Genomic DNA, 23984 nt, shown 5'->3' on the forward strand with positions numbered 1-23984 from the left:
GTTTACCAATCAGATCAATCATTAGAAACATACTCAATTTATTGCAAATTCACATATTAGGAAGTAACGTTTTGTTTGTTGTTTTGCTGTGAATGAACAGTTACTTTTACAAAGATTTTTGTCCAAAACTTTGATTGGCGAACTCCGGACACTTATACTTCTGACCTGTAGTTTCTTAAATGATCTAATCCATTTGGTGTAGAAATAACTATATGGACACTCTGGCTCTCTGTGGTGCCATTTCACAAATCCATTTCAGTCGATGTGAACATGGAACATCATTCCAAGCTTTTTGGGGGTTTCTAGTGGGGTAGGTAGCAGCGCAGTCCTCCCCACCATTTGCATCATTTGGCTCCCCATCCATCCAGTATCTGCAAACAAAGGACTGTCATTAAACATTGCGCGGTTATTGTGCTACTGATCATTGCGTTGTGGTATTGCAATCGAATGACTCAGTTGCTTGGTGAGAGCTATTGAGACAAAGCGATTGATTCAGGTCAAACCTAAATGTTTTGTACCTCTTGTGATCTAATTAGCAACCCATGTTTGTAAGGGTATCCATGGAACAAACAAAGTATAAAACTGCAACGCTGTAAGCTGCCCTCACCCCTCCAACAGCTTAGCCCCATGCACCCAAGTCCAGGTCCCTTGAGAACTCCAAGTCCCCCGAGTGTACTCTTCACTGAGCCCAATATGAAATCCAGCATGGTACACGTTCCTCAAGTTGAAGTTCATGGCAAGTAAGGTCTCAGTGATGTAGAGCTGAGCAAAACACAGATAAATAAAGTGATGTGTCATACATCCATACGTATACAGTACCGTGTACATTTCTTAGGCACCCGAGATTTTTTACATGAATATCGTCTCATGTATGTATGTTTTTGTCTTCTGTATTTGTGCGACAGTATACATTTTGGTGAAGAGTTTTGTTTAGTCTTTTCATTTCATTATATCTTAAAGCATCTTTGCTTTACTTTTTTATTTATTTTTATAGCGCCTAAAACCTTTGCACGGTCCTGTATGTACTGTACGTATATATGTTTACGTTATTTTCAAACTAACCTCAATCAACACTCTCTTGTTCTGGATTTGATGTTGACAATCTCACCTGCTTCTCTCTGCTATCTATCACAACTAGCTCTGCTTCACGAGATATACAATCATCTCTGCTGCTTTTCCAGCTGTTAAGAGGGTCATCAGAAGTAGCAAAATAGTAACACATGCTTTTCTCTAGATCCCATCCTGGTAAGCAGAGGCCACAGTTTCCTTCTGTTCCCCAAAAAAAATCCCAAAGTTAAGGAAACATGACTTTGAGTAATAGGAAATGTGTTGAAATGGAGATGCAACCACAACTCACTAACCAAGAATAGACACGCTGGAGAGCAGATGTTTCTTCTCATCTAGGAGATGATCCGTTCGAACCCGAAGGATATCGTGTTGGCTCCTCAGTTGCTCGACCTTTAACCTTATTTGCTGATGGTCCATGACGACTTCATCTAGTTTTCTGTGAATCGTCTCCTTCTCGTGGATCACATCACTGTTGTTGGTTTGGAGCTGCTTCAGTTCTCTCTTGATTTGTGTCATGCTCTGATGTAAAGGAAGATTCTTTTCACCACCTTTGTAACCTAGGGGCTCAAGAGACCATGTACAACCATAACAGTTCAATTCCTATTTGGTAATGAAAAGTTGTTGCAGGAGTTATTATAATTTTGGAATTATAATAATGATGCTCTTTTACAAGCATTGTATCATATTTGAATCAGCTGTAAACAACAATTTAGTGTCAACACCATGTTACAATCATTTATTTTATTTGATTCTACTCACAGTTGACACTCAGAATAATGGTTGCTACCAGCAGAATAGCATTAAGGACTCCTAATCCCACTGTAAGAAGTGGGTAGTAAGACCTGGGTGAACCTTTCTCTCGAAACATCAACCCTGGACAAGGCAATCTTCGGTCAATATAAAGAACTGTGAACATTAGCATGTAAGCAAGATGGACAGAATATGTTCAGGGAAACAAAACATTTTCTCAGGCAGTGCGATTTTAAATAAAGGATGAGTCGTTCTAAACAAACCATAACATAATGTATATTCAAAATTAAACATTTACCTATTTATCTTGCCGGTATCAAAAAGATTATTTCTCTTCACCAAGTGATTTATAAAATGTGTTCTCAACAGAGTTGTACTCAGTGTTCTGTTTGCTAATGATGTTCAAAGGTTGTGTTTGTGTGTGTGTGTGTGTGTGTGTGTGTGTGTGTGTGTGTGTGTGTGTGTGTGTGTGTGTGTGTGCATATGCAAATTGCAATTTCTTCATGGGGCCCGAAATTCTTAGTGGCGCCCCTGGTGCTATGGCTGCTTACAAATATTTTGAAAATGAAAAACAAGTAAAAGCCCATAGCCATCCACACAGATGCCAAATACTTCACAGTATCCACTTATCAACCAATAATGGATCGTGGACATGTCATGTGATGCTTACAAAAGCACACCTGTGTGTGAAATCTCATTTGGCAATCTTCTGTTATTTTTATTTTTTTTATTCTTATTTTTTTTATTATTATTTCAGTAACCCCCCCCCCCCCAAAAAAAAGAAGATGAGGCGTGCCATCTTCCTTGCCTTATATTGTGAAACCACTGTCAATCAAACTTCAGCTGGAGGAAAGTGTGGATGTTCAGACATGAAAAGGGGTGTTGTTTCTCATATTTGAATTTATTTTAAAATGTTACCAATAAATGCTTCAAATTGTTAGAGAAATACAAAACCACAATTGTAATAATGTAACCTATTTGAATGCATCATCCCTAATATATCAAGGATATATTCGTTTTCGATGATAACAAAGATTTCATTTTGTCCAGCACATAGTTTTATAATATTTATCTTCCATTCTTTAAATCATAGCCTCAAACAGGAATTGTTTTTCAAATGGCAAAATTCTAGGTGGCCAAAGATCCTTCAAGTAGCTTTAATTCGATGTGTAGAATAAATATATTGAATAAAATAATTAATTTAGTGATGCAAAAATTGATTGTCCTGACTGTGATCAGACAGAAAATGTTAGCTTCCATAAAATTAGCTGGCAAGTGGCAACATTTTCTCCTAAATCAAGCTAACGTTACATTATCTCTAGTTAGCTAATTAATCAACAATCTACTGTAATTTGACAAGCTAAACATTACTAACGTTAGCTTTATGCACATTATAATTTTAAATGAGTTTTTCAGTTGGCATGGCCAGTGGCATGGTCATGTTAGGTGTGGCCACCCCTTGGGGGCGCCCCTGGCTACACGAGAAATAATATCATAATGAGACATTCAGGCAGCACTGTATTGTCCCAATGATGCTGTGAGGACATGCACGGGCTATAATGGCTAAACTAACTATGACCTGTCAGTTCAGATCAACAAAGAGAGCAAATTGTACTAACAAGGTCCAGGTGTTTTCCTCTTGCACCAGCAGGAGTCTCTCGCCCCTATCCATCCCCATAGTAACTGGCAGCGAGCTCCACTTCTCAAGCAGAGAGGAATTCCGTGCCCGGAAGTCTTGGAAAAATAGGAGGAAGGGAAAGAAAGGGGCTTGAAGATTTTTTTTAGGACTGTTCACACTTCGCGGAATACTTCAATCGAAATCATAAGCTTTCTCAAGAAAATAAGTTCATGATCGCGAGAAATTCAATAACTATAATATTTCCAAAGAAATAAGTTGTGGTCGTCCATAGCAATGGGTCTACCGACGCTGGAGTTCAGTGATTCTTTTCTCGACAGTCCGGAGTTTAGAGAGCGACTGCAGTGCCATGAGATAGAGCTGGAGCGGACTAATAGATTCATCAAGGACCTTATCAAAGACGGAAATATGCTTATATCTGCACTGAGAAGTAAGTCGGATTTTAGCTGTCATGCTGTGGAATTGAGACTAGTATGGACATAAAGTATACGCTACACTACACTTTGTGCAGTGAAACGCGATGTTTAGTAGGCTACACAAAAGGTCATGGACACCTGTGTGTTATCCAGTTGGCCTATGTTGTGGTCAGTCACCTGCACTTTTCTAGCCTATCAAGTTGATGTTTAGTACAGTTCGTGGACGCCATTTAGTTGTATTATGTGTTGGCACTGAGAAACAGATCGTTTAAGTTAACAGATCGCCTAAAGTGAGCTATAATTACCTATCTGTGTAGTGTCTACACAGTGTTGGCCTATATCAACCTGTAAGCAAGAGATCTACATCATGCACACACTTGTTAACTCACCCCAACTTGCGTGTGTGTGTACTAGGCTATGTGAAGGGGGTGTTGTGTTTCATCTATGTCATAGTTTACAGCAGCAGTAGAGGATGGCACACCACAACAATTTTCACAGAAAGTAAAAAGCACATCTCTCTCCCTCTCTCAGGTTTATCTCTGGCTGTTCAGAGGTTTTCACAGTCTCTGCAGGAGTTCCAGTTTGAGTGCATTGGAGACGCAGAGACTGACGATGAGATCAACATAGGTGAGATGCCGTATCCTTACAAACAAATCTGACAGTGAGTGTGTGTCAGTGCTCTGCCCAATGTCATCAGACACACCCAGTCTGGGATGTCCTGGCCAGAACCGAGGTTTTGGTCCGGACTCTTCCGGACTATTCATCTGTGTTCATCTCTACCGGTCAGTAGTCTGGATTAACGTCCTCTCGTCCCTGCAGCACAGTCCTTGAAGGAGTTCTCCCAGCTCCTGAGCACCATGGAGGAGGAGAGGAGACGGCTGGTAAGGATAGCAGACGGAGTGAGTGAGGGCGCATGCGGGCGCATCTCTGTGCGGATTTTGAGAAAGGGAGAATGGAAGTGTACGCGTGTGTTTGTTTGGACTGTTATCTGTCTCTGGCCTTGCTTATCTCACCGCGGTGCTTACTCAGGCTCCAAACCAAACATACCACCTTGTTTGTGGCTGTGGATGATCTCAGTGATAAGCCAAGTGCCTTTTAGATGAGGCCATGTCGAGTGAGTGTGGGTGTGGGTTTTAATCTTAGCCTGGCATGGAGGGGCATCGGGTTATGGGCTGTTTGTGTGGGGCTATTTAGCTTTAACGTCAATGTCTTGTTGACACTGTTGTGGAAGAGAAGGCCTGGAAATGTTCCCGCTGTGTTAAGTCGCTTCCGTCGAATTGGACATTAGTCAAGCTTCAGTGGGCTCCGCTGTGTGTGGGAGTGTGCGAATGTTGAATTCATCCCCAGTGCCGGGAGGACGAGGTAGGAGACGTTTTGGTTCCCAGAGGCTGGGGAAAACGTTCTGTGGGAGGAATCAGTGTGACACACACTGCGATTACTTCACACTGACACATACTAGCCCCCCCCCCCCCCCATACACACACTCACACCCACAAACTACTCTCACTCTCTTTCTCTCTCACACACACACACACACACACATATACACACACTCACAATGAATTGCTCCCAAATACACACACTAACAGGAATGGCTTGTTTTCCAGTAGGCCCACTGTAAAGGTTACCCTCCTGTCTCTCAGAGAGACCCCTGAAGAGGTGGACAGACTCCAAGATAAAGACGTGAAAAGACTGAAAGTGAAACATCCTGTAGAGAGCTGGCCATTGAAACACACACGCACACGCACACACACGCACACACACCCAGACAGAACCCCCCAGAGACTGAGTCATACTGAGCTTTTAACACAAAGGAAGGCTTATAGTCTGGTCTGGTTTAGAGGTTCTTATGATATAATGGCCATTCCCGTATCTTCCTCGTTTGACATCGTTCAACAGTTCACCTCTTCCCAGAGATCCCTCCCCCTGCTGATGTCATCAGTGAGGTCAGAAAGCTTTCCCAGTTACTCTGTGTGTGTGTGTGTGAAGGGGGTCTTGTTCCCCTCATAAACAGATATGATGATGATATGATAATGATGAAATGTTAAAAGTGGCACTTCAGTCTGAAGTCAACCGTTTACAATTTTCCGAATATTTCTTTTGCCCCTACGAGAGACTTTTTTTGACAGGAGTCGAAAGTGCAAACTGTGTCTAAAGATTCGATAGAAGTCAAATAAACAGTAATGGGCTCAGTCATTATGAACGGATGGGATAAGTGCTCCTACCCTATAGGAAGCTGCAACCAGCCTTTAATCTGCAGTGGATCAGCTGAAAGCAATGAGTTCGAGACCCTCATTTAACCAGAGGCCTGTGAGTGGGAGGGACTGGAGTCTGGCCCAGTCTGCTGTGTGCATAGGCCTGCTCTGTCTGCGTCGGTTGCTCAGAGAAAGCATGTGGAACTTATTTCTGCCAATTCCCCCGTGAGACTCCCAGCCAAGCCTTGACTGCCTGGGAAAGTCTATAAAAGGAGCCTGTGTGCTTTTTGTGTCTGTTCTATGCATGTGTCGCTTCTCTGCGTGTGTGTGTGGCTCCGGTCGAACCTACGCGTGTGTAGTTAGTGAAGTAATTGTATGTTTTTCCTCTTGGAGTGGCACCACTTAACCACAGCTAATAGTAGCGCTAATAATAACGTCATTATCAAACTGTAAACAGAGGCTGATTCCGGTGGATAGCTGCATCATGGCGAGACAGCGGTACTAGCTTTCTACTGGTCCAGCTACTGTATTCAGGCTGTAGTTCATCCTTTGCCATTGTGGTTATCAGACAAACTCAACTGCTAGCCCCCCCTCTCATACTGTGCACAGAGGACCGAGGTGTGTGTGTGTGTGTGTGTGTGTTTTTCGTCTCGCTTACCTTTCGAGTTGGCTTCCAGCCATCCTCTTTTCATCAGGTTGCTCAAAAGACTCTTGTCTTCCCCACCCTCAGATCCAGAATGCTGACGACGTGCTCATATCCCCCTTGGAAAAGTTCCGGAAGGAGCAGATCGGGGCTGTAAAGGTAAGTCTACCTGGCCACGGAGACTCTCTGGCCCTCGAGTTTTCTTTTCTTTTTTTTTCTTTTTAGAGAGAGGGGAGGGGAGGAGAGAGAGAGAGAACATGCAGAAAATGGCCCCCGAAATCGAAGTCGTAGTGGTACTCGCTCTACCCGGTGCACCACAGAGGTGCACCTTCAAGCATTTCCACGTGCATGGTTAACAGTCATGCAGCACACATGTCCTGTGTTCTACAGACATGCCTTTCTTGGAGATACTGCTGTGAGTGTGATTAATGGGAGATCAGATAACGGTCATGAAATTCAAACGTATTGTTGATCAACGTTAGCAGTACTGGGCTCAGACCAGACCAGACCGGAGCCTAAAGCCAGCTCTCTTGCCTGCCCTTCCTACACAGTGATGGTCTGTGTGTGTGTGTGTGTGTGTGTGCAGGGGGGGAGTCCTACTCCACTGAGGATCAGTCCCCGCCGGCCCCCCCCTCTCACCCCGCGGTCAGCGCGTCCAGTCTGTCGGTCAGACACCGCCAGGTCACATCCCAGTGTCGGACTGGGGGTCATGGGAAAGGGGAGAGAGATGGATGGAGGGGGGGGGGATAGATGACAAGACAGAGATGGAAGGGGGGAGACAACAAGGAGGGGAGATAAGCCCGGAAGGATAGGGAGAGAGGAAGTGAGAAGGGGAATGAGGCCGAGTATGTAGCGATGGAGAGAGGTAGGAATGAGAGCGCCGTTCGATGTGGGTGTTCTGGTTTAAGCAGCGGAGAGACAAGGAGAGATGGCAGGGTAGAAAAAAACAAAAAAAGTGGGCGAGAGAGGAAAGAGAAAGCCAGGGAGAGTGTTTCGTGGTGCTGTTGGCGGGGCGCACGGACGTTCGAGTGGACAGGAATGGCTGTGTTCGATCTTGAACGTAGCCCCCTCTCGCCCTTCTGCTGTCAAGGGAATGACTCCTCAGCCTGGAGAATTTGGCAGGGGTGTGTAAGAACGACAAAGACACACAGACTGTCAAGATGCCCTCTTGGATTGCTAAGTAACAAGACGGAGCTCGGCTTCCGAGTTAGTAAACCAGCCTCCGGAAAAAGCATTACACTTCTCCAAATCATTCAACATTCACTCCTTTTACGCATTGAGGTTGAGAACATAACATGAGCACAAAGATGTAAACATAAATTGCAGGACGCGATAGCAGAATATGCACACGGTCGGGATTCGAACCCACAACCCGACAATGTTATTGAGCCTTTCTCCCTCTCCCAACTGTGTTTGTTGTCATCAGAACTTTGGACACACCGTCCATCACGAGAGCTTGCGTAACCCACTGTAATCAGCTGCCTGCGCTGGAGATAGCCAGCTCTGGCATTTCCTCTCCTCTCTTTAATCTCCTTCTCCTCTTCTTCATCTGTCCATCCCCAGGAGGGAAAGAAGCAGTTTGACAAAGAGACAGAGAAATACTACTCTGTCCTGGAAAAACATCTCAACCTGTCCTCCAAAAAGAAGGATGCACAGCTACAGGAGGTGAGGCTTTGTGTGTTTGTGCTTGTGTGTTTGTGCTTGTGTGTGTGTGTGTGTGCGTGTGTGTGTAATGTCTCTGTGGTCCTGTATGCGCAGGCAGACTCCCAGATCAGCAAGGAGCGCCAGGTTTTCTACGACGCGTCGCTCCAGTACGTCTTTAAAATCCAGGAGGTTCAAGAACGCAAGAAGTTTGAGTTTGTGGAGCCGGTGAGACACAAACACACGCGTGCGCACACACACGCCAGTGCACAGAGCTATCTTTTGGAACCCCAACAGACGGATTGGTAAAGGGAAAGATATACATCAGGTCCACCTCCTGTTGCTTTGAAGGCACTTCCTGTTTCCAGAGTTTTCTGTCGGACTTGCTACTTTGAGAATAACAGCAGCAGTAGAGTAAGCGAAGCTGCTAGTGGACCAGGAACAGACAACAGAGTTCACTTGTTTGAATTTCACTGCATTTTTTCGTCGAATAACAGTTATTCTCTCTCTCTCTCTCTCTCACACACACACACACACTGTCTCTCTCACACTCTCGTTCTCAATGTCTCTCTCCCTTTCAGCTGCTGGCTTTTCTTCAGGGATTGTTTACATTCTACCATGAAGGTTATGAGTTGGCCAGTGAGTTTGAGCCCTACAAGCAGCAGCTACAGTTTAACTTACAAAACGTAAGTATGCGAGTGTGTGTGTGTGTACGTTTTGTCTCTCATCCTCCCATCCTGTTGACCAGCCTATTCCTGTCCATCCTTTGACGTGTGTGTGTGTGTGTGCCGGCATGTACAGACCCGTAACAACTTTGAGAGCACACGTGTGGAGGTGGAGAGGCTGATGAAGAGGATACGCTCAGCGGAGACCGACATCAAAGCTCCGGGGCGCTGGACCATGGAGGGATACCTGTACATACAGGAGAAACGTAAGATTCACACACGCACGCTGACACACACTCATAATCACGCGCGTGGAGCGATACCGGCCAGAGCCATTGGCATTCCGTCACTGTCACACACAGTCTGCTTTTTGATGCAAACACACACACACAAACACACGCGCACAAACACACACACACACACAAACACACGCGCACAAACACACACAAACACACACGCACTGTCCTGTCCTGTTTGTGTAGGTCCACTAGGGAGCGCCTGGACCAGACACTACTGCACCTATGAGAAGGGCTCCAAGATGTTCACCATGAGCAACCTAGACAACAGGACAGTCAGCCGACAGGTGAGCGCTCACCGCCAACACTGCAGATGGCTCGGTTAACAGCGAGACGAAATGGATTCGACGTGGCAGATTTTGTGGGCGTTCACTCATGTTTTTAGTCGTGTGCGTGTGTGCGTGCGCGCGCGTGTGTGTGCGGGGCGGTACAGAACGGCGCGGTTAGCGGCGGAGCCGAGATGTTTCGTCTGCGGTCGTGTGTCCGGAGAAAGACGGACTCCATCGACAAGCGCTTTTGCTTCGACATTGAGGTGGTGGAGAGGTGAGGGCTGAGGGCGGAGGGAGGGAGGGAGGGAGGGAGGGAGGGAGGGAGGGAGGGAGGGAGGGAGGGAGGGAGGGAGGGAGGGAGGGAGGGAGGGAGGGAGGGAGGGAGGGAGGGAGGGAGGGAGGGAGGGAGGGAGGGAGGGAGGGAGGGAGGGAGGGAGGGAGGGAGGGAGGGAGGGAGGGAGGGAGAGCTCAGGGGTCAATGTATAGATGGATAGACAGAAGGTTAAAGGAAGCTGTGCTCTCTGCCCGCAGACATGGCATCATCACTCTGCAGGCTCTGTCTGAGTCCAACAGGCGGTTGTGGATGGAGGCCATGGACGGCAAAGAACCTGTAAGTCAGCCGGCCAGTCTGATATACAGCCAGGCATACAGCCAGTCTGATAACCTGTCAGTTAGACAGCCAGTCTGATAACCTGTCAGTTAGACAGCCAGTCTGATAACCTGTCAGTTAGACAGCCAGTCTGATATACAGCCAGGCATACAGCCAGTCTGATAACCTGTCAGTTAGACAGCCAGTCTGATAACCTGTCAGGTAGACAGCCAGTCTGATAACCTGTCAGTTAGACAGCCAGTCTGATATACAGCCAGGCATACAGCCAGTCTGATAACCTGTCAGTTAGACAGCCAGTCTGATAACCTGTCAGTTAGACAGCCAGTCTGATATACAGCCAGGCATACAGCCAGTCTGATAACCTGTCAGTTAGACAGCCAGTCTGATAACCTGTCAGTTAGACAGCCAGTCTGATAACCTGTCAGTTAGACAGCCAGTCTGATAACCTGTCAGTCAGACAGCCAGTCCGATAACCTGTCAGTTAGACAGCCAGTCTGATAACCTGTCAGTTAGACAGCCAGTCTGATAACCTGTCAGTTAGACAGCCAGTCTGATAACCTGTCAGGTAGACAGCCAGTCTGATAACCTGTCAGGTAGACAGCCAGTCTGATAACCTGTCAGGTAGACAGCCAGTCTGCCAGCCGGCAGTTTGACAGTCAAACAGATCCAGCGTCTGACTGTTGTGTGTGTGCTGTCTGCCACAGATCTATACTCTACCAGCTCTGCTGAGCAAGAAGGAGGAGAGTGAGTATCCTACTCTATTTCTCTCTCTCTCACCCTCTCTTAAACACTTTCTCTCACCCTCTCTCGAACATTCTCTCTCAAACACTCTATCTCACCCTCTCTCAAACTCTCTTTCTCACCCTCTCTCAAACAATCTCTCTTTCACCCTCTCTCAAACGCTCTATATCTCACCCTCTCTCAAACTCTCTCACTCACCCGCTCTCAAACACTTTCTCTTCCACCCTCTCTCAAACACTGTATATCTCAGCTTTTCTTCCTGCATACAAAAGGTCTAAAAGGTGTGTGTGTGTGTGTTTCAGCATTTCTGAACGAGGCTGGTTTTAACTTTGTGAGGAGATGTATTGAACTGGTCGAGATGAGAGGTGAATCAGACATTCCTTTTCACACACTGCCTTGAGGTCCTAGTACGTTCACGTTCTACAAAAACCTCTGTGTGTGTGTGTGTGTGTGTCAGGCATCAACACCCTGGGGCTATACCGAATAGGAGGAGTCAACTCTAAAGTCCAACGACTGATGACCACAGTGTTTGGTGAGAATCAGCTGGAACGAGTCACGCTTGTGAAATCTGACTGTATGAGGTTAGGGGTCACAAAATTGGATATCAGTCTGACTCAGACAAACAAAACACACAATCAGTTGCCCAGCAGCCCCATTAGTTACCTAGTCAACCAGCAGCTTTTATGAGCTTGGCATCCCTTCAACCAGGTCTTATAGTCTGAACCGAAAAGACCTTTAAACTCTGTTCTCGGGTTCAGCCACAATCTCCTCATCGTGTAGCTAGATGAGCATGTTGATTGGCTATCTCCATAGCACGGTTGTTTAGAAGGACAGGTTGCATTCTGGGTAATGTGATGTGCTCCCCAGCCAGCAAAGCTCCTCATGACCTGCACCTGGACCCCGATGTCTGGGACAACAAGACCATCACCAGCGGTCTGAAGAACTACCTCAGGTACACACACACAGACACGTTTGTCTGTTGTGAATAACAGTGTGTGGAAAAACTGTGTAAATATAAGCTTGGAATTAAATTGGTCTTTTCTGCTCTGTGTGTGTGTGGGGTTGTCTCCAGGTGTTTGGCTGAACCTCTGATGACCTACAGGCTCCATAAAGATTTCATCATGGCTGCCAGTAAGATCTCAACAATTCCTCTGGTGCACACACACACCCACACACACAACTAACCACTACTATGCCCCCTCCCCTTCTTGTCTCAGAGTCTGACGACCAGAAGTATCGTGTTATGGCCATTCATGCTCTTGTGCACAAACTCCCGGACAGAAACAAGGAAATGCTTGACCTCCTGACCAATCACCTGCTCACGTAAGAACCTCTGAACCAATCACTTGGTTCACTTTCTCACATGCTCTTGCCTATCATCCAAGAACACCTGCTCTCTGGACAGGCCTGCCGATAACAGGGTTGTGTGTGTGCGTGCGTGCATGCAGTGTGTCCACTCACAGTGAGCGCAACCTGATGACGGTGTCTAACCTGGGCGTGATCTTCGGTCCCACGTTGATGAGGTCACAAGAAGAGACGGTGGCAGCCATGATGAACATCAAGTTCCAGAACATTGTGGTGGAGATCATCATCGAGAACCACCACAAGGTAAGCTCACCTCACACACACAAACCCACCCTCCTGTACTCAAATAGACACGCACACACACACACACTAAGAAGACACTCACAAAGCTGTTTCACACACTCACGGACACTCCGTTTGTCGTGTGTCTCCCAGATCTTCGGTGAGGCCCCGGACCCCTCGGTGCCCCTCCCCCAGGCCCCCCCTCGCTCCGCCCCCCGCAGGAACAAGGCTTTCTGTCTGTCATCGGGAAACAGGAAGTCCCGCCTCTATCCGCCAACTCTCTGCCTGGCAGACAACGACAGTGAGTCGTGCACGTCTTCTAGCTTTCTGCATCCGCCTATCGAGCCGACCTCTACAGCCTCGACGCCTCCTCATCTCCGTAGCTTCACCTGCGCTGACTCGGCTGAGTTCTGCCCCCTGAAATACAGTTTGATGGACTTTTGAATCCTTGATGTTCGGGTGTACCGTCTATGTGCAGTGTCTGCTTAACCAATACAGTAGAAATAGGGAAAGCGTGACGCCAACTTTGATCAAACCCACCATCTCTTTGTCTATCTTTCTCCCTCTTTTCCCTCACTTTCCCTCACTTTCCCTCACTTTCCCTCCCTCCCTCTTTCCCCAGGTGACACGTTCAGCAGCAGCCCCAGCAGCACCCCCTTGGGCAGCCAGGAGTCCCTCTCCTCCCACTCCTCGGAGCAGAACGGCTTCTCCAAGACCTCGCCCCCCTCCTCCCCCCCGGCGCTCCCCGCCGCCTCCCCCCGTCGGCCCCGCTCCCTCCCCCCGCGCCCCCCTCCCGCTCCCCCTCCCGCCCCTCCCCCAACGGGCGGGAGGCCAGGGCCCCGACGGACGTCCCCTCCTCCCCGTCCCCCGCCCCCAGCGCCGCCTCCTCCCGGCCGACCCCTCGCACCTCCTCCTGCTCCTCCACCTCCTCCCTGCGGCCGGCGGCGGGGAGCGGCGGTCAGGGCGCCTCCTCTTCCTCCTCGGGAGTCCACAGGACCCCCTCCTGCACCGCCTCCCCCGTGAAAGAGCCCAGGGCGGCTTTCAAGACCGCCTCCTGCGCCCCGCCCTCCCTCCGGCCCCCCCCTGTGGAGCGCGCCTCCTCCTTCAGAGAGAGCCGGCCTCTCCAGAGGAACTCCTCCGACGCGTCCTCCCTGAGGGAGAACACGCACGCCCTCGTCCACCGGACTTCCTCGTGCAGCTCCTCGCCGGTGAAGGACACGGGAGGAGCAGGGGGCACCTCCCCCCCCCAGAAGCAGCGAGCGGCCTACCGGACTCCCTCCTCCTCCTCCCTGGCCCCCAACCGGCTCTCCACCTCCTCCTCCCTGGCTCCCAACCGGCTCTCCACCTCCTCCTCCCTCACCTCCCTCCATATCTCAGAGGGTAAGACACACAACCGTGTCTTCTAGAACCATCAAATACAGTGAATAGCGTCGAAATGTGACGGGACGTGGCTTGTGAGCGGCTTGAGTCGAGTTTGACGGCCTTGTTTCGCTTGGTCTCTTCTTGTCTTCCTCTGCCCCGTTCGATGTGGTTCTGCTCTGAGTCTGCTCTGTCCTGTTTGGGCTCGATCTTCTGGGTTCTATCTTGTTCTGCTCTGTTCCATCGTGTTCCCCCCCTGTTCTCCCCCAGACTACCAGAGCTGCCATGGCTCCGTGCAGAGTCTCATGTCACTGGACCAGAGAGACGCCACCCTGACGCGCAGCACACACAACGGCTCCCACACCCCAGACCTGACCCTCACACGCTCTGGCCCACCAGCCTCCAATGGCTACCAGAGACCTGGATCAGTGTAAGTCTGGTGTGTGTGTGTGTGTGTGTCCCCGCACACTTGAAGTATGTCTAAAGGTATTGACTCCTACTCTGTGTCTGTCTATGTTTGTGTGTGTGTGTGTGTGTGTGTTCCAGTGTGTCCTCCAGGGCGGTGCCGTGTGAGAGCCTAGGAGGACCCCAGACCAAAGGAAGGTAGGTTACTGTCCAAACCACAGTTTACCCGAGACAGGTTTTTTTTGTTTTTGCAGCCAACATGCGGCGTAAAGTTTTTGGAATTCCGTCAAATTCACTCTTCTTGACAACGTTTTTAGCAGCTTAACTCTTTTCTGTAGTCCTGCTGGCCTCATGGCTGCAGTACTTTCACCATCAACAGTGTTTTGGGACAAAGTCTGCTTTGACATTTTGGAGTTTGCTCATACGCTGTCGAGCCAAAGCGCAGGGCAGTTGCTACAGCCTTTTGGCTCCCCCCCGCCCCGGTCCCAGCTTGGTGCCTGTAACCTGAGACCCCATCAGAACTCTGGCCAACTCTTACATTTACCCACCTCACCTCCATGTCTGTCTCCCCTCCCCCCTCAGGGAAGCCAGGGCCCTGTACTCCTGTGAGGCCGAGCACAGTCACGAACTCAGCTTCCCCCAGGGGGCGCTCTTCTCTAATGGTGAGTAACACTGGACGGATCCTTCTCACTATAGGCCAGTGTTTCTCAACCCTGGTCCGCAAGACCACCCCTGCCCTGCATGCTTTCGATGTCTCCCTGCTCCAACACACCTGATTCAAATGAATGGGGTCATTCATTATCAGGCTTCCGTCGAGCGTCATAACATCCCCGTTCATTTGAATCGGGTGTGTTGGAGCAGGGAAACGTCGAAACCATGCAGGGCATGGAGGTCCCTGACGACCAGGGTTGAGAACCACTGCACTAGGACGGCAGGTGTCTCCTATACTAGCCATCACCTAACCCTGTTGTGGGGGGGGATGAAGATAACGTCCAGTTCTCTATTCTGTTCCCCAGTGTACCCGTCTGTGGAACCCGGTTGGCTTCAGGCGACACACAACGGTAAAACCGGCCTCATACCGGAAAACTACGTGATCTACATGTAACCCACCAAACGCTCCGTTTTGTGTTCCCGAGCGTAGCAAACAAAACTTTCAGCACAGTATATCTACCTAACTAGAAGCCTGTGGTAAATCACCTATAGGTGATGTGAGTGTATTATGATAATAATGTAGTACTTAGGTATTATTACCTGGCCAGGATTGTGGTCTGGGTCTTCTATGACATGAAAGGCCGATACAGTACGACTGTAAGCATGTTGCCCGTCGAGGATCCAAGCATTTCAAGTAGTTTTTTTCTATCGATAACAATCTGTATTTGAACGGTACAGAGAGATTTTTACCCTGAATTTATTATTAATAAATTAATTGTCTTGTTAATTGTTGATTAATAGTGCTGACATTTGTGATTGTGTGGGGAGCTCGTGTCTATGCGTCTGTATTGCACTTCTAGATAGTATTCATATTATTGTTTTATTATATAACACTGTATTAGGCTGTTGTTATAGGGTAATTATTCTGCCCTTGGCTATTATTATTTGGTACTACATTTCACACAAACGCGTACAAAGACACTAATGTATTAATGTTTCAAACAATAACACTGACTTTTCAGCTGGTTGTAAAAATTATCTGTATTTAATCACTGTAGATGTCTATATGAAGTTTTATGAGGAATTATTTAAAGGATGTTTTTATACACAAAGTGCTCACTAATAAAGTATATTGACACTGCTCTTGAACGTTGTGATTTTAATAAATACAAATAGAAACTTAATTCCACATGAATGAAGACAGCAAAAATCTTTCAAAAAAAAGTTTGAGAACATTATAGTAGTCTGTGTAGAATATGAATGGGCATTTGTTTTAAACCAGGCAATACATCTGTCAGATGATAGGTGAACTTGGAAGACTGAAGCCTGTTGATGGACCAGCCAGCAGTACAAGTAAACTTGTCAAAGTCCTGAATGTTACTCCTTCTACTGGACCAGTATCAGAAGTGAGAGTGTGTGTGTGTGTGTGTGTCACTTTGTGTTAAAGTTTGGCACTTTCTCGCCCAGCCTCCTCAGTAGCCCCTCCAGCTCCTCCATGTTCTGAGACTTCTCCTCCAGAAGCTCATAACGCAGACTGGATATATCCTGCTTGATCTCCTTCAGCTCACCTACACACACACACACACACACACACATTATGTTCCCCACTCACACCACTATGGAGAGCCTCTAAAAAGGCATCGTTCTCGTACCTTCGTTGATCTCGTCGTTTTCTTTGTCCGTCTGGGCTTTGATGATGTAGCGCTTGATCAGTCTTTTCATGACCTTCTACAAGAAAAACAAATCAAATGACTCCACGCGCCCTAGATTAAGCCTGATCTTAAAACCTTCACGTCATGTTTCTTTTAGTGTGGGATTTATTCATCTGGGAAATCCGACCTATACCGTCTGATGTAATCTGTCGGCTGGGTGGCCCACCTGGTATCGTGTAGGACCAGCTGAACCACTGTAGACCTTGCTTTCCCCCAGCTGGAACACACAAGACAGTAATACTGTGGTTAACCACACGGACCAGCATACTGACGCACAGCGGATTCACAGTCTGTTCTTGATCTACCGGCGCTGCTGGAGCCTTGTGGTTGTGGCCACTGGGTGGCACTGAACGTTCCGTGGGCCCCAAGGCCTTGGTGTCGACGGTTCAAAGTAAGAAGGGAGTTGGCAATCCTTGGCCCAGGAGAGTGAAAATGGCTTGTGTGCGTTCACGTATGTGTTGGCTGGGTGTCCTCCAGAGTCAAACAGCCGTGTGAGGGGAATTTTCATTGTCTAAAATGTCCCTGTGTTGTTCTGTGCACGCAACCAAAATCTCCCTGACTTTTGATTTGACCCTTGTGTTATCTTCGGGTCATTGTGACCCTTCAGTCATTGTGAGCCCCCCCCACCCCCACGTGTTGCGACAACCTTACCTCATACAAAAATAAAGTGAAGCATTTTCTTTTAACTGTCGGGCTGTCTCACTACCCCCACAGCGCAAAGTAAAAAAAATTTTTTTTAAAAGCGTTTTATTTATTTTTGTATCGGGTAAAGTTGTCGCAGCACAACGATGGGTCATTGTGAACCTTTGGGTCATTGTGACCCGAAGGCAGCACAAGTGCTAAGGTGTGTTTGAGTACCTGGGTGAGCTATGTTTGTGTACCTGGGTCTGCTGTGTTTGTGTAGCTGGTTAAGCTGTGTTTTGACTACCTGGTTGAGCTGTGTTTTGAGTACCTGGTTGAGCTGTGTTTTGAGTACCTGGTTGAGCTGTGTTTTGACTACCTGGTTGAGCTGTGCCCCCTCGATGACCGGGTCCTGCTCCACCAGGTAGTGTAGCAGCAGAGTTCTGATGCATGTGACCAGGCCCAGGGCAGCCTTGGGGCTGGGCACCAGGTTGAAGGGCACAGGAAGAGTCCTGCCCTCCTCAAAGTAAATGAACCACAGTTTGGCGCGCGCAAACTTCCATTCAACGTCGGCATCATCCTACAGAGAGAGAGAGAGAGAAGAAAGAGAAAGAAGGAGAGATACAAGAGATAGCTTCCTTATAAACAGAGGTGAATAGTTTGCTGTCACGTCCAAGCCCCGTGGTGAAAGCCAGTGTGTGTGTTATACAGTACCTCGATCTCCTGAAAGGAGCTGTTGATCATGGCGATGAGCATGTTGAGCAGCACGATCACCATGGTGACGTTGTAAACCCCATACAGCACGTACCCGATGTTCTCAATGAACTTGTGCCCGTTGTTAATGACGACCGACTTCACCTCAGACAGGCCGAATATAGCCCAGAACAACGTCTTGAAACTCTCCTCCAGGCTGGCGACGGAGGGAAGGGAGGCAGGGACGGAGAGAAGGGAGGCAGGGACGGAGAGAAGGAGGGAGAGAAGGAGGGAGAGAAGGAGGGAGAAGGTGGGATGGAGGGGAAGACAAATGGGGGGGGGGAGGTTATTTTTTCAAGCTCAAACGGAAACAATAATTCATATTCGAGGAAGGAAGCGCAGATCCTCCTCATGAGAACGTAAACACCATAGCAACCGAGACTATCAATCTGAAACGAGCGCTGTGTGCAGGGGTCACGCCGGCGAAATGAAATTCTTTGGGTAGCCTTTTCCCTGTGTGTGCGTGCGCTCGCGCGAGTGTGTCTGCGGGCCTTACGTGGTAAAAGCATCGTTCTGTTTGGCTCCCAGATAGTAGGAGTACAAGTTGAACATGCCGATCATGAACGCGAGGAAGACGAGGATGAAGATGACCATGAACTTGAAGATGTCCTTGACCGTCCGGCCCAGCGAGATCTGCAGCGGGCCGAAGCTCTCATTGGCTGGGAGGATGTAGGCGATGCGGGAGAAACTCAGCACCACGGCGATGGCATACAGGCCTTCGGATACCAGCTGGGGATCCGACGGCAACCAATAGTTACGGGCTGGAGGGGACAAGAAGGAGATGGATTTGTTGTTTACAGTGCTGCGTTTTTTGTGTCTGTGAGAGAGAGAGAGAGAGAGAGAGAGAGGGGGGGGGGGAGGGAGGGAAAAGAAGAGAGAATTTGAGGGAAAGAGTGCAAATAGTGTTTCTTTTCTGTGTGTGTGAGACAGTGAGAAATAGAGAGAGGAGCAGCAAGTGGGGGGGAGAGAGAGAGAGAGAGAGAGAGAGAGAGAGAGAGACAGAGAGAGAGAGAGAGAGAGAGAGGGAGGGAGGGAGGGAGGGAGGGAGGGAGGGAGGGAGGGAGGGAGGGAGGGAGGGAGGGAGGGAGGGAGGGAGGGAGGGAGGGAGGGAGGGAGGGAGGGAGGGAGGGAGGGAGGGAGGGAGGGAGGGAGGGAGGGAGGGAAAAGGAGAGAGAGACTTACCTAGAGTGTAGTAGTGGATCTCTGGGGGCAGCGTGACGTTGGAGAGTGTGGTGTAGTGCTGCTGGACGTAAGTCTGAGCGGAGCGGGCCAGCCGGAAGGCCGAGAAGCGGGAACTGAAGGAGGCCAGGAAGATGGCCAGCATGCCAAAGTCCAGAAAGTTCCACGGCTCCAACAGATACTCCCCTGGTCCCTGGCTCCAGATCTCCTTCACCTCCGCCCAGATCATACCTGCAGGAGGGGTGGAGAGGGGAAGTAGTGGAGTGGTGAGTTGAGGAAAGGAGGGGAGAGAAGAAGAGAGGAGAAGTTGGTAGAGAAGGAAGTAGTAAATTGCAAGCAAAACATCCCTCCCCCCCCCTTTATCTCTTTCAATTCTCTTTTAGAAAAACCACTGCAGCCGCCCACTGACCCATGACCCAGGAGATGATGAGGATCTCCATCCAGGTGAAGGGCGTGGTGGTCATGCGGTAGAGCAGCAGGGGGTCGGTCTCGGGCTCAGGGTGCAGCGCCGGCCGCAGGTGAGTGGTCATGTTGGGCAGGAGCGTGGTTCCTGCGAAGCGGTCGGCAGCGTTGAGCACCAGCAGACACAGGAAGATGGTGAAGGAGGAGGCGTGGGCCACGAACTTCATGAAGGGGCTCCTCATTATTCTCCCTACCTGAGGGGGAGAGAGAGACAGGAACGAGATGAAGTTGCCAAAACTGTAACTGAATGGTATTCATCCTTTATTCATACCTCTTACTTGTAATTGTTCCCCTATTTGCTCAATGAAACGATTAAAAACATGCAAAAAGAATACCACAAAAACGTTTACAATGGCAAACAAAGAACCCCTATGCCGATGTGCATAAACACAAGCATACATATTTTCAAGCAGCACAGTCAATGAGCCACAATAAATGGGCACAGTGGGTACAGTTTATAGTTATGTTCCAGAACATTCAGAAGATAACCTATAATAGCCCTAGTGTTTAGTGTGTAGTCCGTACGCTCCGTACCCTGCTGCAGGGGGCCACCCAGTAGGCCAGGGCCAGGCCTGGCAGGCCCACGGCCACGCCCAGCACCACCAGCAGCTTGACCGCTGTGGTCTGCTGTCTCAGACCAGGAAGACTCTCGTACCAGATACTCAGCAATTGCTGCTGACAGTTCGGGTGGGCCACAAACTGAGGGAAAGAGACAAGGGAGAGGTGAGAGGGGGTGAGGGGAGAAACATGGGGTCGAGGCATGGAGGGAAGTGGGAGGGACGTCGAAAGGGAGGCGGAAGAGGCTGAGCGTTGTTGAAAGGGTGGAGAGAGAGATGGGTAAAGAGAGAGGAGGCGTCGAAGGGGGGAAAGGGAGTGAGGGTTTTTTAGGCAAGCCACAGTGTTTATTTAATTTGAGCTGCGAACATAAACAGTCGTTTCAGTCGAAATTCTTCTCTGATCCTGAGAGGACATTACTGGACAGCGGGTTGGTGTGTGTTTGCTTGTCAGTCTGTGTGAGTGTGTGTGTGTCAGTCTACCTGCCCATCTGCTTGGCTGCCTTTCTGCGCAAACCAAATCTGTGTTTTGCGCGCGCCCACTGACCTTCTTGACCTCGTACTTGATGGCCAATTTGAGGCGCGTGAGCGAGGGTCGGCCCGGCAGGTCGTAGGCTTCGTCGCTGTCGGTGTCTCCACTCAGGATGGCCTCCACCTCCTCCGTGCTCCGACACAAATCCAGCAGACCCACCAAATAGTCTTTACACTGGCCCGACAGGCAACAGTAGTCATTCTACACAGGCACACGGAAAGAGGGCGGGGGGAGAGGGTGGGATTATATGGAGAATGGAGAGCAAGGAAGATAAGGAGAAACTGAGAGATAGTGAGCGATTGAGTGTGTGCGTGTGTCCATTTGTGTGAGAGAGAGCAAGAGAAACAAAGGAAGAGAGAGAGAGAGTGATTGATCGAACACACTTGTGTATTCAATTGTGTGCGCGAGACAGAGACGCGGAGAGACTCAACAACGTTTTCTAACATCCCACTGTTTATCCACCTTGAATTCCTTTTCGATGTTGGCCAGCACAGCCAGTTCGTTGCTCAGCTCCAGGGCAGCCAACACTGGGTCCTCATTGGACAGGCACAGGTAGGCGGGACTGGCGAGGCCTTTGTAGGCGTTGATCCGCGATCGCGAGTGGCTGAAGGAGTCGTACTGCTGTTGGTAGTTGCAGGAATCGCAGCAGCAGAAGTAGTCGTGGGGGGGGTCGATGCGAGCCCCTTTGCCCAGCAGGGTGTGGACGATCTCATACTCCTGACAATGGGCTGCCAGGATCACCGGGGTCACGTCATGGGAAAAGCTGTGGACACACACACGCATACACTCGCCAAGTTTCTTTCGCCATGTCCTAATGGGGCCCGACCATTCACTTCCATTCAAACTTGTGTCACTAACCATTCTCCCCTAACCCTAACCCATTCGAACTCGCGGTCACACACGCGCATTCTCACCGCGTCCCGTCCTCGTCGTACGCGTAAAAGTCATCCAGCATGTCGGCCTGCGAGGGGCTGGCGACCAGACGACGTCTGTCGCTGAACGAGGGATGGCCAAGGAGCGCTTCAGTGATGCGAATATACCCCTTACCTAAGAAGCACACACACACACACTTGAGTTTAGGATCATTGTCCAAATCATTGTACTCTATGTGGCTCCCAACTGAAGGCATGCAGGAGGCTGTTTTACACTAACACACACACACACACACACCCAAGTACACACACACCCCCACATCGGCAAGCACACACGGAGCCCTTACTGATGGCTAGAAGGAGGGCGTCGCCTATTCTCGCTAACTCCTCCCTCCCCAGGAGCAGCTCTGTCACCTCCAGGTGCTCATTCGCCACAGCCAGCTGCAAAGCATTCTGGCCCATGTAGTCCACCGCGTTGACGTTGAGATTGGGCATGTGCGAGAGCATGCGCCGGACCTCGGGAACGTTCCCGTACTCGGCCGCATCCAGGAAGCGCTGCTCAGCCTCCGATAGGCTGACGGAAGGAGCCGAGAACATGTAAGCGGGGCCACGCAGACCCCGTTGGCGCTTAGCGATGATCTGACGCGCCAAGAGCTGTCGTTCTGTGCTGCCGCGGCTGTGACAGGGGCAAAGGCGGCAGAAAAGACACGGAAACATGTCAAGGCACAATGTTGACATGCACAAGAAACTTGTGAGCTGGAGTCATTCATGGCATTGAAGCAAGGGAATTTTTTAATCGGGAACTATGAAAGAGAGAGAGAGAGAGAGAGAGAGAGAGAGAGAGAGAGAGAGAGAGAGAGAGAGAGAGAGAGAGAGAGAGAGAGAGAGAGAGAGAGAGAGAGAGAGACATAGAGTTCAAACTGTATAGAAAACTCAGGATAATATTGAGAACATTTCTGCTGGTTTGGGTTCAAGCAGGTAATCGATGCAATTCTCTTTTTCAAGGCCAACTAAAAAGGGAAGCAGTATGCTTTTTTTCTGCCTGTCTTTAGTTTCGTAAACAATTCAATTTTCTATGAGGAACAAACAGAAAAGGTGATTTCATAAGGCTTGGTCCACCTGTCCCACCGAGTCACCAGTCCTGGATATGGACTCGAAATCAGCTCTGTTCTCTGAGGGCGACGAGACCGTCCCACTTACCCAGGATGGAATCCATAGAGGTGGTTTTCTCCCAAGTCCTCGTTCACCAGCAGGTTGTCGTGGCTCCTGACCCTGCTCTCAGCGCTGTGGCCCGCCGGACGGCGGTGGTGATCCGTGGTGGACCGTCTGTGATTCATCCTCCCGTCGACCGACCGCTCCGCTCCCGGGGTCCACACACTCAGTCTCTCGTGCCTTGGGTCCCTGACATGGCTCTAATTCTCCCTCCCTCTCTCTCTCTCTCTCTCTCTCTCTCTCTCTCTCTCTCTCTCTCTCTCTCTCTCTCTCTCTCACTCTGTCCCTCTCTCTCTCTCTTCTCTCTTTCTCTCTCGCTCTGTCTATGTATGTTTCTGAGTTCTCTCTCTCTTTCTCTCCATCTCCCTCGCTCTCTCTCTCTTTCTGTTTTGCTGTAACTGTTTGTCTGGCTCTCTGTCAGTCAGTGTCTCTCCCTCTCTCCTTCTCTCCTCACTCCCGTGTTCTCTCGGTCTCCCTCTCTTTGTCTCTCTCCTCTCGATCTCCCTTTATCTGCTTACTCTCATTGTCGCCAGCACCATCAGAGGTGGAGTACTCCATTACGTAAAGGCTTGCTTGTCTGTAAGTTTGAGGAGAAACAGAATAGAACATGTTTTGTTGATTCAAACATTTGACCGGGTAATCCACTGGTGAAATACGGAACAAGAGGATCAGTTTTTAAATGCCCAGAAGTAACAGGTCTTACTATAAGTGCATCCTGTATTCAAGAATATTCGATGCACGCAGCTTCTGTTTGCCAGATTGTGTCGTGTGGAAGTCAGAAAAACAAAGCAGGGCCGGAGGAAGGCCCTAAACACACTTTACTGAGCTTACATACTGTTCTGACACTTTAATAGCCACTAAACCAGTTAAACATGCTGTGTGAGTGTGTGTGTGTTTGTACAAGTGTGGCTGTGTGTGTGCGTGTGTGTGTGTCAGAGAGAGAGAGAGAGAGAGAGAGAGAGAGAGAGAGAGAGAGAGAGAGAGGGGGAGAGAGAGAGAGACATAGAGTTTGAGTTGTCTCACAAAGAACTGCAGCTGAGATTCCTCAGGGTTTTAAATTCCCAGAAGATTCTGCTTCCTGTGTGCTCCTGCGCAGATCCCCTGATCCTTAGTCAGTGTGGGAAACTCGACACACACACACACACTGTCACACAC

The 23984-nt window shown here is 49.2% G+C and overlaps 3 protein-coding genes across 13 annotated transcripts; 1 reads left to right on the forward strand and 2 right to left on the reverse strand.

Annotated features, from left to right (window-relative positions):
• Positions 1-21: 21 nt before the first annotated feature.
• Positions 22-2202, reverse strand: LOC146288359 (C-type lectin domain family 4 member E-like). 3 transcript variants are annotated; one of them, XM_084697450.1, is made up of 6 exons: positions 2117-2202; positions 1828-1941; positions 1362-1625; positions 1109-1269; positions 608-762; positions 22-371 (listed from the first exon to the last, which is right to left on the reverse strand). In XM_084697450.1, the coding sequence occupies exons 2-6, from the start codon at positions 1934-1936 to the stop codon at positions 209-211; spliced, it is 852 nt and encodes a 283-aa protein (XP_084553576.1). In that variant the 5' UTR covers positions 1937-1941; positions 2117-2202; the 3' UTR covers positions 22-208. The 3 variants fall into 3 exon arrangements, with proteins under 3 accessions (XP_084553576.1, XP_084553575.1, XP_084553574.1); XM_084697449.1 differs by having other exon boundaries at positions 1828-1974; positions 2117-2176; XM_084697448.1 differs by lacking the exon at positions 2117-2202 and having other exon boundaries at positions 1828-2035.
• Positions 2203-3541: 1339 nt separating this feature from the next.
• On the forward strand, positions 3542-16073 carry arhgap42a (Rho GTPase activating protein 42a). The gene is given in 25 exon segments (XM_084697869.1): positions 3542-3884; positions 4402-4497; positions 4690-4751; positions 6796-6867; positions 8272-8373; positions 8467-8577; positions 8931-9035; positions 9151-9280; positions 9497-9597; positions 9744-9853; positions 10111-10189; positions 10894-10933; positions 11233-11295; positions 11388-11462; positions 11798-11882; positions 12003-12061; positions 12148-12253; positions 12379-12538; positions 12671-12818; positions 13140-13273; positions 13276-13897; positions 14147-14306; positions 14423-14479; positions 14864-14943; positions 15298-16073. Coding segments are annotated over 25 exon segments (3000 nt in total). The 5' UTR covers positions 3542-3730; the 3' UTR covers positions 15387-16073.
• A 3-nt stretch (positions 16074-16076) lies between these two features.
• On the reverse strand, positions 16077-23434 carry trpc6a (transient receptor potential cation channel, subfamily C, member 6a). 9 transcript variants are annotated; one of them, XM_084697874.1, is made up of 14 exons: positions 22818-23416; positions 21965-22293; positions 21660-21792; positions 21208-21508; positions 20761-20946; positions 20194-20358; positions 19607-19853; positions 19201-19428; positions 18515-18779; positions 17980-18175; positions 17621-17845; positions 16811-16861; positions 16585-16657; positions 16077-16500 (listed from the first exon to the last, which is right to left on the reverse strand). In XM_084697874.1, exons 1-14 carry the CDS (start codon positions 22952-22954, stop codon positions 16364-16366), a joined length of 2673 nt encoding a protein of 890 aa, XP_084554000.1. In that variant the 5' UTR covers positions 22955-23416; the 3' UTR covers positions 16077-16363. The 9 variants fall into 9 exon arrangements, 7 of the variants coding, with proteins under 7 accessions (XP_084554000.1, XP_084553997.1, XP_084553996.1 ...); XM_084697871.1 differs by having other exon boundaries at positions 16778-16861; XM_084697870.1 differs by having other exon boundaries at positions 16585-16660; positions 16778-16861; positions 22818-23415.
• Positions 23435-23984: the final 550 nt, after the last annotated feature.

Source organism: Hypomesus nipponensis, chromosome 5 (assembly GCF_054491055.1).
Source record: "Hypomesus nipponensis isolate SF chromosome 5, ASM5449105v1, whole genome shotgun sequence".
In the NCBI taxonomy this organism is placed as follows: Eukaryota; Metazoa; Chordata; class Actinopteri; order Osmeriformes; family Osmeridae; genus Hypomesus; species Hypomesus nipponensis.